Source organism: Mesoplodon bidens (genome assembly GCF_964165515.1).
Source record: "Mesoplodon bidens genome assembly, chromosome: 4".
Taxonomy (NCBI): Eukaryota; Metazoa; Chordata; class Mammalia; order Artiodactyla; family Ziphiidae; genus Mesoplodon; species Mesoplodon bidens.
The window spans coordinates 139,086,536-139,105,828 of NC_138160.1; the positions used below are offsets into that span (position 1 = coordinate 139,086,536).

Consider the following 19,293-nt stretch of genomic DNA (forward strand, 5'->3'; position numbering starts at 1 on the left):
GCTTGAGCAGGCCGTGTCACCTCCCAGGCCTCGTTGCCTTCTCTCTCACACGGGACTGACCAGCCCTCCTGCTCAGGTGGGGACTGAGCTGTTGTCCTTTAAGTGCTTCTCGCGGGGCCTGGCTCGTGCTCAGTGTTCCGGAAAGAGCAGCTGCGGTTGTGCTGGGAAAGTAGGCCTAGAATCCCATCTGGTCGTCTCATCCCCTCCTCCCAGGGTCTCCCTCTGCATCCCCAGGACCAGCCAGCTGCCTGGCCTGCTAGAGGCTCTTGGGGGATACCGGGGGGGCGGGGGGCGGTTGAAGGAAGCCCTTGTCTGGGCTCCCCAGGGGCAGGGAGCTCACCTCTACACTGGGCCTTTCAGCCTAGCTGCCTCCTCACGGCCCTATCCCCGAATCTAGCTTTCTCCTCTGAGTCCATTATCTGCCCCGTGGATCTCTCTGAACTTCAGAATCCCTACTTGGTTTTTTTCTCCCTGTTGCCAAATAACTGTCCTTGGCAGTCCTAGCACCATTCCCATCTTCCTTCTCTGTATGCTCCTGCTCATCAAAGACTCTCCTAACTGGCTCCGGGGGCCACGTGGCTGAGGAGTAGAGGGCTCTCACCACCTCCTTCCCGCTTCACACCCTTCTTGTGTTGGCTTAGCCCAGGGTTGTGGGTGCTTGGGCCTCTGTGTCCCTAGGAGCCCAAGCTGCATGCTGTCACCTGCTGTAAAGCCCTGTGTTGCTCCCTTGTACAGTTGGTGGATAGTTTTTGGGTCTCTTGGATCTTGGCCTAAATCTCAGCTCTGACCCTGGCGTTGGCAGCTTTTCCCCTGAACCCCATCCCCGCAGAGATGTGTGCACAGTGGCATCCCTGGGTGGCCTTCCCAGGGTCATTGCTGTCAATGCTTCAGGGTCCAGGGGCAGCCCACCCTCATGGCCTCAGGGAAGAAAGTCCCTGGCCAGCTTTTGCTGCTGCACAGCTCACATGAACTCTTTGCAGGCCTTGGTTCCTGAGTTATCATCTTGATGGGTCAGGGTTGGGGGCGAGTAGAGCCTCTTGTCCTCTGAGGGCCGTGGTTGCAGTGCCCCCTGGTGGACACAACTTGGCATTTACCAAGTTGGACACTGACAAAGCCCACCCTACAAAAATAAGCATTTCTCTCAGAAAAGCACCTGCCCACAGAGTTTCTTTAAATGGCATTTGTTATCAATTCAGCAGTGTTTTTTTAAGTGTATATTGTGTAATTAGAACTGTCTTGTACATTTTAAAAGATTTAATCAACTTTTAAAAATTACTAAAACGCTCATAAATAATTTGTCATATAGAGTGATCTTTTCATTAACTTTTAGATTTCTGTTAAAACTGCAGGAAAAAGAAACCAAAGGTGAAATTTGATATTGTCCTAATGAAACTCGACTGCTTCGCCTAGATCAGGGATTAGCAAAGTTTTTCTATAAAGGGCCAGACAGTAAGTATCTTAGGCTTTGCAGACCAGACAGTCTCTGTGGCAGAGACTCAGCTCTGCCGTGGTAGCGAGAAAGCAGCCACAGGCCCGTACGTCCACGAATGGGCATGGCTGTGTGCCAGTACAATTTTATTTACAAACGCAAGCCAAGCCAGTCCCTATGTGAATGGTCTTTGGGGGTCTTCTGCCTCAGGCATTTGTACATTGGGACATTTAACTGAAACAAAAGAACTGCCTGAACTGTTAGGGGAAGATCGGTGGTACTGAGCTTGCCTTCCAGCTGGGTGAGCTTAGCCAGGCGAGCAGTGGGTTACCCTCTTTCCTCCCAACCCACGCCCCCAAGTCCTACTCAGCGTGTCATATCGTCACCTGTCCCCCTCCTTTAGGGACTGGTGTTTGCACCTGTTCTGGGATCTACAGCAAATACCAGTTGAGAATTATTCCACGTTAGGTTCTTGGAGCAGCCTTGGGTCTTTGGATAACTAATCCCCCCAAAGAAGCTTAATCCTCTAAGGGACAGGTTTTGCCTGTAGTTAAACAATAGGTCTTTATTATTATAATTATGAATATAAAAATAGTACATGCTCATGAGAAAAATCAAGCATTCGTGAGAGCATCAAGTATGAAAAGTTAACTTCCCTTTTTCCTAGCCTCAGTTTCCTCAGAGTTAAGTACTTACAAGTGTCTTATAGTATGTATCTCTCCAGAAACCTCCTCTGAATGTGCAAACAAATGTTTATCCTTTTAAAAAAGCTGGCGTCCCATTTGTTCTGCCCCTAGGGGTTTTTTTCGGTTTGTCATAACAGTGTATCATGTATGCCTGTCCCTAGCAGTGACACAGTGGACACAGAGACACAGAGCTAACTCATAGCTGACAGTTGCCTCTGTTTGGTTTGGATGCACCACGATTTGTTCACCCAGCCCAAGCTTTGGGCTGACAGCGCACCCTTCACGTAGTGTCTCTGCATATAGGCCCCGTGGTGGGAGTGGGTGCAGGCAACGTGAACATAGTGGGGGTGATTGCAGTGTGCCTCTCCAGCCCAGCCCTGAAGAAAATCCATGGTCCGTTCACCTTCCCCCTGCCTGCTCTGACTTTCATACAGATGCAAATGCCAAATAGATCCTTCCAGAACCATTCTTCATAAATATTGCCAGCACCCTGACCTGTTAATCAGTGCTTGGTGTAGAGCCTGGGAGGACTATCAGTGAGCACCCCACCAAGTGATGACATTGTCCCCAAGATGTGTTTTCTTATTCACAGGAAAGATTGCAAACTTGGTTGGAGCCCCTCCTCCCCTGCCCCAGTGACTTGGCACCATCAACTTCTTCCTCTTGCTGCCAGGACCTTGCATGTTGCTGGTCCTCTAGCTTGAAATTCTTTTCCTTTCGGTGGTGCTCTCGAACATACAGGTAGACACCCTGTCAGTGGTCTGCTGGGTGAGCCCCACATGCCAAGGCCCAGCTTCAGTATCTCCCCACTGAGCCCTCCCTCACCTGTCAGGACCCTCGCCCATCGAGGCCTTCCACGAGGCTTCTCCCAGCCTCACAGTGTGCCACTGTGGTGAGCTGGGTACATGGGTCTTTCCTCCAGTAAACGTGAGCATCTTGAGAGCCAGGGTCACCTCGCACTGGGACAGAGCCCCTGGCCCGTGGCAGACAGTGCTTGCTGGGGCCACGAGCTGAGCTGCAAGTGGTTCCATGCACTAGGATACAATGAGAACCAGCACTGACGGGCCCGGCTGTGTCTCTCCAACGCTGACCACCTCCTGTGTTTGTGTCCTTAGTTCACAGGAAATGGGCCGTGCGAAATGAACAGTGTCCAAAAGAGTGAGCACGAGAAGAATCTAGAACACAGCAAAAAGCGCTCTCGGCCCTCACTCCTCCGTCCCGTGTCTGCACCAGCCAAGGTAACTGTCAGCTGCGCACATAGATGTGTGCATGCATGCACACCCAGCAGCCTGGCCTTGTCCGTAGATGACTTGAGGAGCAATATGCAGAGACCTGGGGCATGAGGCTGAGTCCAGGCTCTAGTCCAGCTTGAAATTCACTGGCTGTGGGACCTTGAGAAGTCGACTCACCTGTGAGGTGGCTGGTCACCTGTTCCCCCTGGCTCACAAGATTGTGTGAGAAGGAGTGTCACCTCGTCTCGCAGAAACTGGATGTACTGCTCAGTCTGCTCCTTTTCACCATCACAACTCTTTCACAGGCAGGGCCCTTATGTACAGTTGTGCAGGTCGGTTACTGCACAAGGTGCCCTGCTAGGGGGTGAGAGGCACTGAGGTCCAGCTCCTGTTGTTCTCATCACCTGTGATGGTGATTTTCTAATTCCATCATTCCTTATGCATTTACTAGTTGGCTTTCTACTGTAAGGAAGAGCTTTTTTTCATCTCCATTTATTTAATTATGTGTATCATCATAGACTCGGGTTATAATCCGTGACTATCACTGTTTATCTGGATGCCTAAACCGTCCCAGATCTGGCCAGTGGGGCCCTTTGGGCTGGCTCTTGTGTCCTCTTGACACATCCCCATCATTCTTCAGGCATGTGGGAGATGGTTCTATAGTGTCCTCGATGTCTCAGCAGAGTGGCCAAGTTCAAGTCCCCTTCCCATCACCATCATGGCCCACAGGACAAAACAGTCAGGGGAAGAGGCTTCTGATACAGTGTCTAGGGGCATGTTTCCCTGGCTGTTCTTACTCTATGACAATCCCTCCTGACATCAAAAGAGCTAAACTGCTGAAAGTTAGATCCCAGATTGTGGGCAGAGTGGTTGTGTGACCTTTAACCCTTCACTAGGTCATGGAGGCTGAGGTGGGTGGTCCTGAGAGGTTCATCCACGGGGGTCTTGGGCAGACCTCATCCAGCACCTGATGGCGGTTCCCATCAGGAGAGCTCAGTGTTGGTGATGTTATGATTCTAATAAAGATGGACACAGGGGCTGCCCGTGGGAGGCACACAGCATCCATGGCATGGAATTTCTCTCCACAGAAGAAAATGAAACTCCGTGGTACCAAAGACCTGTCCATCGCCACCGTGGGGAAGTACGGGACTCTGCAGGAGTTCTCCTTCTTTGACAAGGTGACTGGTGGGACCCATGACTTCTGGGCCTTCCCCCGTCCAGGCTGGCCTCGCCCAGCTCAGATCTGAGCAGGCAGGGTTGGGAGCAGGCGGCAGGCGGCCAGTGGTGGGCAGCGGGCAGGAGGTAGCGAAACAGGTGGGAAAGGCAGAGCTCAGAGCCCACACCAAGTTTGGGGGCACGTGTCTGCCACTCAGAAGCTGTGTGGCATCTCTAAAGCTGGGATGGTCCTGAGGCTTCTGTCCAGAGTCAGTGGGCAGAGCCAGTGAGATGGCTCTAGGCACACGCTATCTGAGCCAAAGATCACTGCACGGAGAGCAGTCCGCTGCAGACCACAGCCGGCCCCTTTAGAACACGCCTGTGTTGGTGACTCTGTGTGCACCTGGTGATAGCAGAGCCAGGTGTGCTCAGGAGCAGGAGTTGGGCCCGGTAGGGGCCCCCTGACTCGCTCTCCCCGCAGGTGCGCAGGGTGCTGAAGAGCCAGGAGGTCTACGAGAACTTTCTCCGCTGCATCGCGCTCTTCAACCAGGAGCTTGTGTCGGGCTCTGAGCTCCTCCAGCTGGTCAGCCCATTTCTAGGGTGAGCAACACTTCTCGGGGCTCCCTGCTTGGGTTTTGTTTCCGTAAACTCCTTTCACCCTTCTTTTGGCTATTGTTTTTGGAAAATGGTATATGTGTTTTTTTCGATCTTGTCTTTAAGTTGAAGTTGTTACAGAGATCATTATAGATTCACCAGCAGTTGTAAGAAAGAACACAGAGAGGTCCTGGGGAGTGTGTTCCCTCGTGGTAACATCTCTAGTCAGTGTCATAGCCAGTATGTTGATATTCACACAAGCCACCCATCTTTTCAGGTTTCCCATTTTACCTGTGTATGTGTGTGTGTGTATGGCTGTATCACCTGTGAAGGTTGGTGTGTCCACCACCACTGTCCAGGTACTGAATAGCTTCAGAACCATGAAGATCCTTGCGTTGGCCTTTGAGACCCACACCCACGTCCCTCCCACACCCCAAGCCCCTGACAACCCCTAAAACCTGTGTTCCTTCTCTAAAGTTTATATAGCAAAAGTATTATGTAAATGGAATCACACTGTGTAACCATTCAGGATCAGCTTTTTTCACCCAGCATAATTCCCTGGAGATTCATTATGCTTTTTAAAATTCTAAGAATCAGAAATTACTGGGAAGAATGAAATGACCACACAGCATCCCTGCTGCCCGGAGAGAAACTCCGTTAGCAGATCCGTTACCCGCTTCCAGCACGTCCTGCTGCCCTGTGTGAGCTGCCCCCCGAGGGCCCGGCAGCCTCTGAGGGGGCAGAGCTGTCCTGGGAGGTGACTGCATCCGCAGGTCATGCACCTGTGCTGTGGGAAGGGGAGTCTGCTGGCTCCCAGTGTGCTTCCCACTCACCAGCCCTGTCATGCCCAGCGAGTTTCCTGGCCCGCCTGAGCCTCAGTTTCCATTCTGTCAAAGGGGAATCATAAATATACCTGCGCAGGGTTTCAGAAACTTTCAAATGGGCTCTGCCTGAAGACCCTTAAAATAGCATCTCGAACACAGTGAGTGCGCATTATACATGACGTGTGCGGCGTCCTGTTTAGCCCCCAAGACAACCCCAGAGGCTGCTGGCCCCTGGGGACAGCTACCTGATTCCCTTTCTATTAATTAAAAAAGTTTTTTAAACTTTTTTTTTTAATGTAAAATAAAACACAGATCCAGGAAACCAGACACCGCCAAACGCACGGCTCAGTCTCACCTCGTGGTCTGGGTTTTGTTTTCTAATACGTCTTGTACGTCCCTCTTCATCTCTAGGTTCTCTCTGCAAGTTTATTCCTTACCGTGTCTGCATTGGCATCCCCATGGCGTGGGTGCATTTTGCCGAATGCACCTTCACATTCCCCCACATCTTTCTGTCTGTCAGGAGGCAGTGGTATCCTCTGAGTTCTTTCTGTGGTTTATTCCTTTGTTTATTCATTCACCGCGGGTTGCAAAAGAGAGCATCTCAACAGAATTTATCACCTTTTGGTGACCCAAGGTAGATGCTTGATTTCTCCCTTTATTACAGTGTCAGGGTGATGAGTCGCTTTCCTGTCTCATCGGGCCAATTAGGAACTGAAAAGGGGACCAATTTCTTTGGCGTTATATGAACTCATGAATTTAAACACATTCGATGTGTCTCAATACATTTTAAGCTGAGGAAACTGAGGCCCAGAACGGATACCTCTCACTCTTTCCAGGATAAGCTCTCATAAGAGAGCTTTGCGTGGTGATGGGCGAGTTCAGGGGGATGCGGTCTGGAAGCCCACCCTTTGCTCATCCTCTGCTCTCGGGATCTGAGTGTGGCTGTTGAGTTTCACATAAATGGCATCACACTGTCAGGCTGGGCTGTAGTTTTCTCTTTTTTTCTTTTTTAAACTCAGCGATTCTTAGACCCAAACGACTGCACAGTGTATGTACCATGGTTTTCTCAGCAGGGTCTGCAACAATGGATGTTTATCTGCAGTTTCCCCCTGTAATCCGTGCTGAGATTATGCTCTTGGGCTGGGATAGTCAAAGGTCGAGTTAGGGTCATCAGGAGGTGCTTCCTTGGTGGTCCCAAGAGTGTAGACACATCAGGGTGACCTTTTCACTTGGGTTAACTTTCTGGGGCTGCTAAAGGTCTGTTAACGCTCTGAAAAACCACCCAGAGCAGGGTGGCAGGCGTCACACAGTCTCGGCTAAAATGTGGATGGTTTTTTACGTGGATTTGGACACGCTCACATCGAAGTACATCTGCGCAGCTCAGAATCCAGTGCTCTGAGCTCGGTCAGGGTCAGCTATTCCCGTTTCGACATGTGAGTGAGCAGCAGTTAGGGACTCCAAGCGGGGGAGAGGGCCACGGGGGTGTGCAGCAAATTGGAGAAATGAAGCGGCTTCTGCTCGCTCATCTTGACCTGATGCCCAGCTGGGTTAGCGTTCACGCCCACCCCCCTCCCCACCATGAGGCCTCTGTTTGCATGGGCAAGCTTCTTTCTGGGTTTGTACACCCACGGGCAGCTGAGTGCAGTGGCCCAGAGAGCTGCCACCTGGTGACAGCATGGCTGGAGTTGGGGCTGGAGTGGGGTAAGCCTCCCCTTCAGAGTGGTTTATCCTGCTGTAACCTCAGGCATCCTCTGCACCGATGTTGTTGATGTCTTCCTTCCCTGCATTTCCGTTGGCTTGAGGGTTTTCCTTGTGAGCTGAGTTGGTGGGGGTCCTTACAGGCGGGCCGCCTCGGGGCATATAGTTAATGAAGGGAGACTGCCAGGCTTAGTCATGGCAGGATCATCACACCAGCTGTCAAAATACCTGCACCCTTTCTGTAGGATTTGATATTCATTTAAACATTAATGCAGATGACATTGGGGGTCAGTTGCGTTAAAATCTTCCCATCGACATGCACGACCATTACATTATGAGAATTTGTCTAGGGAGGGGGTCTCCCTCATGAGGGAGGAAGGCCCTGGAGCTGGGAAGCAGATTTTATCTGTCAAGGGCCAAGGGTCACTGCTAACCAGCTTCTGGCATTATGCGCAAGCAGCCACAGGCAATACTAAGCGAGTGGACGTGACCCACTATTTACAGGCAGGTGTGGGGAGGTTGACTAGTTTGCTGATCCTTGGCCTAATGCCCAGCCTCTTCCAGTCAGGGAACATCGCTGACCCCAGCTTCTGCCAGTCGAGGTCATCTTATCTGGCATGTTCAAGGACCTCCCGCAAGTGGTGGGGCCTGGTTGGTGACAGAGGGCTGGAGGGCAGATTCACACACGTGGCAACTTCACACATGTTGGATGCTCGTTCTGCCTCTCGCCCCTCCTCTCTCATGTTGATTCTGACCATCTTTAACTGCCGGCATCAACATGAAGCCATTTTAATGTCTCTAGATCATTCTCTGAAGGCCCTCGGGATGCTACTTACCATTTGTCTTTCTTTCTTTTTTTTTTTTTTTAGACTTAAAAAAAAAAATTGAAGTATAGTTGATTTACAATGTTGTGTTAGTTTTTGGTGTACAGCAAAGGGATTCAGATATATATATTTATTTATTCTTTCTCAGATTCTGTTCCATTATAGGTTATTATAAGATACCAAATATAGTTCCCTGTGCTATACAATAGGACCTTGTTGTTTATCTATTTTATATATAGTAGTGTGTATCTGCTAATCCCAAACTCCTAATTTGTCCCTCCCACCTCCCTCCGACTTGTCTTTATTTCTGAAGGAAATTTCCAGAACTCTTTGCACAGTTCAAGTCCTTCCTGGGGGTGAAAGAGCTGTCCTTCGCCCCACCCATGAGTGACAGATCCGGGGATGGAATAAGCCGGGAAATCGACTACGCCTCATGCAAGCGCATCGGATCCAGCTACCGGGCGCTCCCCAAAACCTACCAGCAGCCCAAGTGCAGTGGGAGGACGGCCATCTGCAAGGAGGTAGCGCTTCCCGGGGCTCACGTCAGCTTGTGTGCTGCATGCTCCTTACCCGCTCCTGTGTTCCACATGGAAGACCGAGTGTCGATCCCCCTGATAATGAATGGTGGATGGTGCCCGGGATGTGCCAAAACAAAATGCATGGGTGAAGATGACAGTTTCTTACCCTGCTGGTGGTTCTGGCAAGCCGCAGAGTACACGGCGCCAGCATAGGGTTTGGCTTGTTCCTCCGTCATTTAGACTGAGATTTATTTCTGCCTTGAGCCCACTCTGTTCCAGGTTCACTGCCCTCAGCATGTTTCTGTTTAGCTTGACCACTGAACACTTTTTCAGGGTTAGTAGACAGGCTTACTGCATTTCCAGAATTCAAGAGTACCTGCTGGATTCCAGGATATGTAGTCTGGGAGTCAGCAGACTATGGCCCATAAGCCAAATCCGGCCCACTGCCTGTGTTTGTAAGTAAAGTTTTATTGGCACACAGACATGCCCATTTGTTTACATACTGCCTGCGGCTGCTTTACCAGGACAAGAGCAGAGTTGAGTACAGGCGTGCCTTGGAGATATTGTGGGTTTGGTTCCAGAGCACTGCAATAAAGCAAACATCGCAATAAAGCCAGTCACACAAATTTTTTGGTCTCCCAGTGCATATAAAAGTTACGTTTATACTGTACTGTAGCCTATTAAGTGCACAGTAGTGTTATGTCTGAACAAAACAATGTATATACCTTAATTTAAAATATTTTATTGCTAAAATACGCTAACCATCATCTGAGCCTTCAGCGAGTCACTGATCACAGATCCCTATAACAAATATAATAATAATGAAAAAGCTTGAAATATTGTGAGAATCACCAGAGTGTGACACAGAGACACAAAGTGAGCAAATGCTGTTGGAAAAATGGCACCGATGAGCTTGCTCGATGCAGGGTTGCCGCAAACCTTCACATTCTTTAAAAAAAAAAAAAAGGCAGTATCTGTGAAGCACAATAAAACGATGTATCCCTGTAGACCTGACAGACCAAATGACCTGCAAAACCTAAAATATTTATCTGGCCCTCTACAGAGAAAGTTTGCTAACCCCAGAGTATTGATAGTAAGATTTGTTCACTTGATCAAAGCCACATTTTCTCTTAAAACCACTTTAAAAGTAATTTTACTATTTGTATGATAAGGTAATTTCCTGTAAAATCAGTATTGTTACTTATCCTCGTATCTTCTACGCTGGACAACACAGTAAACCACTCTGGCAGCGGGGGCCTGCCGCGCTGGTCACGGCATTTCCTCTTGGTGCAGGTACTGAATGACACCTGGGTGTCCTTCCCCTCCTGGTCAGAGGACTCCACCTTCGTCAGCTCCAAGAAGACGCCCTATGAGGAGCAGCTGCACCGCTGTGAGGACGAGCGTTTCGAGGTGTGTGTGCGGGCCCACCTTCTCCACGGCCCTGCCCTCGCTTTCCCCAGTTCATCTCCTCTGCACCCTGGGGATGTATCCTGATCCTCCTTGAGCCCTCTGGTCTCCTTTAGAGTATCAGGGATTCCAGCGCTTTCCAGCAGGGGGCAGCTCCTGAAAGCCTCCCTTTTCTGCCTTGCTGGCCTCCAGGCTGGCTAGGCATTGGGGGGAGTGGGAGTGGGTGGGGGTGGGGTGGTGTGTGTGTGTGTGTGTGTGTGTGTGTGTTCATTAACTAAAATTAGGTTCACTTAAGTTAATTTTTTTAATAAAAATTTTTACCGAGATCATTGTAGATTCACATGCAGCTTAAAAAATAACACAGAGGGCTTCCCTGGTGGTGCAGTGGTTGAGAGTCCGCCTGCCGATGCAGGGGACATGGGTTCGTGCCCCGGTCCGGGAAGATCCCACGTGCTGCGGAGTGGCTGGGCCCGTGAGCCATGGCCGCTGGGCCTGCGCGTCCAGAGCCTGTGCTCCGCGGCGGGAGAGGCCACAGCAGTGAGAGGCCCGCGTACTGCAAAAAAAAAAAAAAAAAAAAAAAAAAAACACAGAGTGATCCGGGTGCCCTTTCCCCAGTGGTAACAGCTTGTAAATCTCTGGCACAGTGTCAGAGCTGGGATGTGGACATTGACCCGGCCATGATCTTATTCACGTCTCCCTAGTTGGACTTGTATTTGTGGGGGGCACGGGGGGGCAGGGTATCTATGCACAAGCATGTACATGTGTGTTTAGCTCTGTGTGGTTCTCTCACCTGTGAAGGTCCATGTATCCAGCACCACAGCCAAGATACTGAACAGTTCCCCCACCAGGAGGATCTCTCACACTGTTCCTTTATATCCCCATTCACCTCCCTCCCCAATTCCCAGCATCCATCAACCTATCCTCCATCTCCTTCACTTTGTCCTAAGTGGAATCAGTCACATGGTATATAACTTTTGGGGATTGGCTCCCCCCAGCACATGTTCTGGGGAGTCACCGGGGGCCGTATGTACCACGCGTCCCTTCCTCTTCATTGCTGAGTGTAACGTGCTTTTGATGCCTGTGGAAAGGGTCAGCCTAGGACCCATTCCCCTCCTCAGATGGGTCCACCAGTGGTGAGGTCCAGGTGATGCCATCATCGCCCAGGTCTGGACCGCCCCCTCACCCCCGTAACCAGCTATGCTCGCTCCAGTCCTCCGGACCCATGTCAGGGCCACCACACCCTGATGTCTGTCGTCCCCTCCTCAGTTCTGCACATCCCTTCTGCCAGCCCAGGCCCGTCCCTAGGGCCCCGCTGATGCCCCGACAGCTGACCCCTTTCTGCTTTCCTTTCCATAGTTAGACGTTGTCCTGGAGACCAACCTGGCCACGATCCGGGTGTTGGAAAGCGTGCAGAAGAAGCTCTCCCGGATGGCGCCGGAAGACCAGGAGAAGTTCCGGCTGGACGACTGTCTGGGGGGCACGTCGGAGGTGATCCAGCGCCGCGCCATCCACCGCATTTACGGCGACAAGGCTCCGGAGATCATTGAGAGCCTCAAGAAGAACCCTGTCACTGCTGTCCCCGTCGTCCTGAAAAGGTGTCACGCTTCTGACCACCCTGCCTGCTGCAGGGAGCCCCCCAGAAGCTCATTAGTGCTGTTTGTCATGGGTGTAATCGTGAGGGGGTCCCTGGGGTCTCAGTCTGGTTGACTACAGTGTTTTCCAGTCTTGCTTCATCTCCCCATTCCATTCCCGAGAGGAAAGCACAACTGTCAACAGTTGTTTGTGTCCTCCTAGAACTTTCTGCCATGCACATAACCATATCTAAACATGAACATGAAAAGTAACTATTTTAAAGCACAAATGGGACCGTCCTATATCACGGCTTGCCTTTTATTTAATCATATGTTTGGGACCCGCACTGTGCTGGTGAACAGGTATTGGTTAAGTGGCTGCCCTCAGCCAGGTGCTGTGCCCAGCCCTTGGGCTACAGAGCCAAGCGAGCCCGACGCAGTCCCTTCCATTGCGGGGTTCACAGTTGAGCAAGGGAGCCCGGCGGTCGAGCCAGCAGCTGCATAGAGCACAGTCAGTCCTGTGGGTCAGGACAGCGATGTGGCTGTGGCTGGCTGTGCGGGTTCCATGGGGCCATTACCCCCTCCCTCCTTTATACAGCACGGAGCCCGCTGCACAGGCCTGGAGCTGGCTCTCCCAAGTGTGGAACATGTCCAGTGGGTCTGTGGGTGGAAGACAGGCTGGCCCTGCACAGGGATGACTCGGGCGGGTGTCCCGGGCTGTCCCTGTGCTGAGCCCCTCTGGCCCTGCAGGCTGAAGGCCAAAGAGGAGGAGTGGCGAGAGGCCCAGCAGGGCTTCAACAAGATCTGGCGGGAGCAGTATGAGAAGGCGTACCTTAAGTCCCTGGACCACCAGGCCGTGAACTTCAAGCAGAATGACACCAAGGCCCTTCGCTCCAAGAGCTTGCTCAATGAGATTGAGAGCGTCTATGACGAGGTGAGGCCCTCCTCAGCCGGGGTCGGGGCAGGCTGCCCGCGCCCAAGCTCTGGCTCTCCTGGCCTCGGGCAGATGGCCAGCTCTCTCTGCCTCCGTTGCCCTCGCAGGGCTGCGTAGGGGTGAGGATGGGTGTTTCCATAGCACCCAGCATAGGGCTGGCCCAGAAGGCGGATTGAGGCCACCCTGCCATTGTCAGCAGAGGGGGGCAACTAGGGCCGACCATGCTCCTGTGTGGCTCTGGACTCGGGAGTGGTTGGCATGGCTGGTGAACGGGAGCGAGCAGGTGGGAGGCTTGTGCCGGCACCGGGTGATGGCAGGACCATGGAAGGGCTGGTGACAGGCGGGGAAAGGACAGAGGCAGGGGACGTTGCGGGGTGGTGACGGACCGGGTGTGCAGGGCTTGGGGGGGTGCCGGGCCGGAGTGCAAGCAGTCGCAGGTTTTCTGGGGTCTAGCCAAGTGTCTGTGAATGAATGATGGTGGGCAGAGGCCCATGGTCCTCCCTGAGCCTTCCTCACCCCCAAGGCAGCCTGTGTCAGCTGGACTCGAATAATCAGGGTGATGCTCCCCTAGGTCCCCCCAGCCTCTGAGTGCTGCTGCAGGCCTTGGTAGTGGGAGTTCGGCCTCATTTTGGTCCCAGAGCTCAGCTGGGCCCCCAACCATTGTGATGCCCTCAGAGCCCCATGGCCCTGGACCCCCTACTTGGAGTTCTCCCAGTGGGTCGCTTCCCGTCTAACGGCCGCCCTGTCTCCCCAGCACCAGGAGCAGCACTCGGAGGGCCGCAGCGCCCCCTCCAGTGAGCCGCACCTCATCTTCGTGTACGAGGACCGGCAGATCCTGGAGGACGCGGCCGCCCTCATCAGCTACTACGTGAAGCGGCAGCCGGCCATCCAGAAGGAGGACCAGGGCACCATCCACCAGCTGGTGCACCAGTTCGTGCCCAGCCTTTTCTTCTCCCAGCAGCTGGACCTGGGCGTGTCCGAGGACTCCGCCGATGAGGGCCGGGGGAGCCCCCAGGGGCAGAGTGCAGACCCTGGTGACCGGAAGAAGCCAGCGTCCGGACCGCAGAGCAGCGCCCCGGAGGAGAAGGGGGCCTCGGGCGAGGCACCAGCCACGGAGCAGCAGCCGCCGCAGCACAAGCCCCTGGACGACGTTTACAGCCTCTTCTTCGCCAACAACAACTGGTATTTCTTCCTGCGCCTCCATCAGACCCTGTGCTCCAGGCTTCTGAAGATCTACCGCCAGGCACAGAAGCAACTCCTGGAGTACCGGACGGAGAAGGAAAGGGAGAAACTGCTCTGCGAGGGCCGCCGGGAGAAGGGCAATGACCCTGCCATGGAGCTGCGGCTGAAGCAGCCAAGTGAGCCCCTGGGCCCAGGGATGACACCATGGGGGCTTGCCTCTGAGATCCGGGAGGGGAGGCGGGCCAGCCGAGCAGCCGCCCCAGAGCCACGGGCCACCTGTGGTGGGAGGCGGTGAACGTGGGCTGCTCACGTTCAGTGGAGACTCCAGATCCTTCCCGGTGGTGGCCGCATGGGAGCCGGGCCCTTGGTGACCACAGTGCTGCCCCCTCAGGTGAGGTGGAGCTGGAGGAATACTACCCGGCCTTCCTGGACATGGTGCGGAGCCTGCTGGAGGGCAGCATCGACCCCACGCAGTACGAGGACACCCTGCGTGAGATGTTCACCATCCACGCCTACGTGGGCTTCACCATGGACAAGTTGGTGCAGAGCATCGCCCGGCAGGTGAGCAGGCGTGGGGCGGGCAAGCGGGCAGCACCTCCCTGCAAGTCCCTCTCCTTCACTCCTGTGCCTGTGGTTGATCCCGTGGTTGGCACCTTTCCTTTTTTTTTTTCAATTAAGGTAGAATTCTTGTAAAATTCTCCAGTTTTAAGTGAACGTTTCAGTGGAATTTAGCACATTTGCAGTGTTGTGCAACCATCATCTCTGACTAGTTCTAGAACATTTCCATCTTCCCCCAAAGAAACCCTGTCTTCATTAGCAGTCACTCCCCATCCCTCCTTTCCCAGCCCTTTTCTGTCTCTCTGGATTTGCCTATTCTGGGTATTTCACATAAACAGAATCACATACTATGTGGCCTTTTGTGTCTGGTTTCTTTCACTCAGCCTAACATTTTTAAGGTTCATCCACACTGTAGCGTGTCAGTATATCATCCATTTTTATGGTCAAATAACATTCCGTTGTGTGGATGGACCACATTTTGTTCTTCCTTTCATCCGTTGATGGACACTTGGGTTGTTTCCACCTTTTGGCGGTGGCGACCTGTGCTGCTGTGGATGTGCCTGTGCGAGGATATGTCTGAGGCCCTGTTGAAAAACCTTTCGTGAGGGCTGTTTGGCAACATGTAAAGAACGTTGGGCCCACTTTTCCTGGCTGGGGAATATCAGTGACGTGCATCAGCATCACCCACAGCTGAATGTCAACAAGAGGAAATTGGTCATAAGTATATAAACAGCAAAGCCCCAGACAAGTCGGGTGTGGTCCCGGGACGTGGGTCCTGCTTGGTGACCACTCGAGTTGTTGTTCAACTCGACTTCATTTCCTGGTTATCAAGTGAGGCTGTTCATCGTAAAGTGGAAAAGAAGCGGAGGAAGGAATAATGTCATTACTCTGCCACCCAGGTACAGTTACTAGAAACGTTCTAAAAATGGCAATTCCTTCCAGGTTTTACAGATTTCTTATTGAAGTAAAACACATACAGAAAAGTGCCGACTCCTCAGTGTGCAGCTCGGTGGGTCTTCACAAATGGACACCCCACCCGTGCCCCCTCCAGCCACCCCCCACTCACGGGCACCCGCTGCTGATTTCTGACACTGGGATAGAGTCCTGGTTTTGAAGCTGTATAAACTCAGTGTCTGGCTGTGTCCAGGCAGCGTGATTCTCTGCGATTCCTGTCAAGATGCCCATTGGCTCCTTCATCGTCCACCTGGGAAGGATTCCAGGGACGAGCTCCCATTTGGGCCCTTAGAGCAGTGCTTTGCATCCCCTGTGGGCCGTATGTGTGCATGACCTCCGCTCCCCTGGGTGGGGTGCAGGCGGGCACAGCCAGCCTTGGGGGGAAGCTTCCAGATTCCTGGCCCACTCTGGTCCTGCCCCGGGGGGGCATGGGGGAGGGCTCTCTCATCTCTCCTGGACCGAGTGAGTCGGCTCCCAACAGGCCACAGCTCTCGGGAAGGCGGCTCCATCTGTAGCACCAGGAGGATTGGACCATATATACTTTGACTCATGCCTTTTAAAAAAAAAAAAAACTACTCTCTCCACAAATGTCCCCTGTAAAACCTGTTTTAAAAGGTAAAAGAAGCAATAAAAATGGAGCTGTTTAGTTGGAGCCATAGTGAGGGCAGGACCCTCACGTGAGGCTCCCAGGGCCCCTCCACGCAACACCCATAACCTGCAGCGTCGTATCCACACTCTTTACTTCCTTTTATTTATTTATTTTTTAAAGTAGCATTTCTTCTTTTCAGTAACAGCAGCTAATGTTGATTGGGAATGTGCCGGATGTCAGGCACCATATGAGACCCATGTGTGTCCACACGTCGCTGTGTGCACTCAGCAGAGGGACACACAGAGCAGAGCCTGAGGCCCTAAGTCTGCAGTGGCCTGTCTGGGCCACAGCTCATGCACAGAGGGGCCGACTCCCACCGGCCTCGGCTTTTTCCAATCCTTGTCTCATCCTAAGCCTAAAGGTTTTAAGTATGCTTATAGGTATTAAAGGAATTACTTGTGTTTATGACTGAACACTGGGAGAAGATAATCACTGCTTTTATGATTACCATCCCCATTTTGGCACATTTTCTTTTGTATTTTTTCTGTGCGTTTCTCATACCCAGGCAGGGTTTGCTGGTCTGCTCTAGTTTGCTCTGGTTTGCTCTTGTCTGGTTTGGTCTAGTTTGGTCTTGCGTTTGGTCTGGTCCAGTTTGCTAGTTTGCTCTGATTTAGTCTGGCCTGGTCTGCCCCAGTCTGGTCTGGTTTAGTCTGGTCTAGTTTGCTCTGGTCTGCATCCGGCATGGAGGTCGCCCTGCACAGCCCGTTGGACGCTGGTCTTCACCCCCACCCCGTGGACTTTGCCACACCGTCTCTGGGTGAGGTAGGGGCTCCAGCAGGAGGTGGGAGTGGTGGCTGTGCCTCAGCCCTCCTGGCGGGCACACTCCAGGCACTCACCTGCCCTCCCTCCCCGGCAGCTGCACCACCTTGTGAGCGACGATGTCTGTCTGAAGGTGGTGGAGCTCTACCTGAATGAGAAGAAGCGGGGTGCTGCCGGCGGGAACCTGTCCTCCCGCTGTGTCCGCGCCGCCAGAGAGACCAGCTATCAGTGGAAGGCCGAGCGGTGCATGGCTGACGAGAACTGCTTTAAGGTGAGAGGCCAGCCACGCTCAGCCCCACACGAGGCTGGGGGGAGCACGGCGGGCGCCCACGACAGGAGCCCAGTACCGTGTGCTGCTTTCGCTGGGCCTCTGGATGCAGGCCCTGGCCCCAGAGGGCACCACAGGGCCTGTGAGGTAGGCGCCCAGCACGTGGTCCCTCAAGGAAGGATGGGGCTTGGAGGCTGGTGAACAGGGATCATTGATGACCTTTGGACCTCATCCTCTGCCGGCCTGGGCTGTTCTCGTGGCTTCAGGCTCTTTGTCCCCCTCCTTCCCCAGGTGATGTTCCTCCAGCGCAAAGGGCAGGTGATCATGACCATTGAGCTCCTGGACACCGAGGAAGCCCAGACAGAGGACCCACTAGAGGTGCAGGTGAGGACCGCAGCCCTGTACTCTGTGCCTTGTACACACCATGGGGGCCGGGGGCAGCCACAGGCAGCATCATGGCGTTCCCACCACGGGAGCCCATGCACATGCTGGCTGAGCACAGGCCGCAAAACGTCCACCAGAGAAGCCTCTGTGCAGGCTGAACATTCTCCTTGGAAACGCATCAGGAGGTGGGAATTGCAGGTGGCCTCTCAGGAGCCAGGGGTGTGTCCCAGGGCTGGAAGGCCGTGTGGGAGCCAGGCCAGCTTCCCCCCAAACCCCAGCTCCTGCTACCTGCTGCCGACACTGTGCCATCCGCCCATGGCCAGCCCAGTCACTCAGACCCTGCGACATGAGGCCGCTGCGCTCCCCATGCATGAAGCTCAGAGCTCTGGGTGCCCCCGACCACCAGGAGAAAACCCTCCTGGCCCACACGTTGAGGTGCACCTTCCACTTAGTGCCCGCACGCCAGGGAGCAGGGCCCAGAAGCCCCAAGCTGCCTTCACAGAGCTGGGGCACCGCCCACCACAGCCTCGGGGGCTCCCTTCACAGCGCCCTTCGCTGGAAACACTTTCCAAAACGAGGGTAGGGGCCTGCACACCCGGTCCCTTCCAGAAGTTTCCAGCAAATGTGGTTTTGTTAAGCTTGAGTCTGGAGGAGCCTCGTGCTTTAACAGGATGGTGAGCAGCTGAAGGATCCCTCGGACGCTGCAGGCCATGTCTGCCCTGGACCTGGTGACTGCTTCGGGCCCCCCTCTACTCACCCACAAGCCCTACCAGTGCTCTCCCTCTTCCTACCTGCTGTTTGTGTCCTGATGTCTGTTCCTGCCCACCATCCCCCAGACCCCGCTCTCCTCCGTGTCAGGGGCCTCCTGTTCCACGTGAACTTATCATGTGATGGATACAGAAAAGTCGTTACACAGCGGGGATTTATCCACTTAAGCACGAAATGCCATAAATCATCTGAATAGTGGCCTGGGTGTGCGTGTCCCAGTCCAGCTGAGCCCTTTATCGGGAGCTGCAGTCTGCTGGTCTCTATCAGACATCAGGGTCCTCAATAGCTATTATCCTAGTGCTTTGGGAGGGGTGGGGACAAAGTCCCCGGGAGCCTCTGATGACCTGGGCTGTGTCTCCCTCTGTCCCCCAAGCACCTGGCTCGGTACATGGAGCAGTACGTGGGGACCGAGGGTGCGTCCAGCTCGCCCACTGAGGGCTTCCTCCTGAAGCCTGTGTTCCTGCAGAGGTGAGGGGGCTTTGGGCTCGGGGGCCTCTCCCACCATTGCCAGCACCCAGCGTGACGGGGTTTTATTAGTTTTCACGGGATCAAAGGGTTTGGGTGGTGGTTTTCATTGCTTCAGATTGCGTTTCTCCAACCCTGGGAGGTCAGGCATCTTCCCAGTGTTTCTGGGCCACAAGGACCTTCTAGTCTGCAAATCCTTCTCGCCGCCAGGAACCTCAAGAAGTTCCGCAGGTGGCAGTGTGAGCAGGTGCGCGCGCTGCGGGGTGAGGCCAAGAGCTCCTGGAAGCGGCTGGTCGGGGTGGAGAGCGCCTGCAACGTGGACTGCCGCTTCAAACTCAGCACCCATAAGATGATGTTCATCGTGAACTCCGAGGACTACATGTACCGCCGCGGGACGCTCGGCCGGGCCAAGCAGGTGCCCCTCCCTGCCCACG

At 53.6% G+C, this 19,293-nt stretch overlaps 1 protein-coding gene across 2 annotated transcripts in view; it reads left to right on the forward strand.

Moving 5' to 3' along the window:
- SIN3B (SIN3 transcription regulator family member B) overlaps nt 1-19,293 on the forward strand; it is a 37,334-nt gene that overhangs the window by 16,069 nt on the left and 1,972 nt on the right. For both annotated transcript variants that reach the window (XM_081232058.1, XM_081232059.1), the window contains 13 exons: nt 3,231-3,353; nt 4,436-4,525; nt 4,984-5,102; nt 8,756-8,963; nt 10,254-10,370; nt 11,724-11,962; nt 12,689-12,872; nt 13,627-14,230; nt 14,446-14,615; nt 17,072-17,245; nt 17,534-17,626; nt 18,768-18,862; nt 19,070-19,274. In XM_081232058.1, coding sequence (XP_081088184.1) covers nt 3,231-3,353; nt 4,436-4,525; nt 4,984-5,102; nt 8,756-8,963; nt 10,254-10,370; nt 11,724-11,962; nt 12,689-12,872; nt 13,627-14,230; nt 14,446-14,615; nt 17,072-17,245; nt 17,534-17,626; nt 18,768-18,862; nt 19,070-19,274 — 2,421 coding nt within the window. The remainder of the gene's footprint in view (nt 1-3,230; nt 3,354-4,435; nt 4,526-4,983; nt 5,103-8,755; nt 8,964-10,253; nt 10,371-11,723; nt 11,963-12,688; nt 12,873-13,626; nt 14,231-14,445; nt 14,616-17,071; nt 17,246-17,533; nt 17,627-18,767; nt 18,863-19,069; nt 19,275-19,293) is intronic.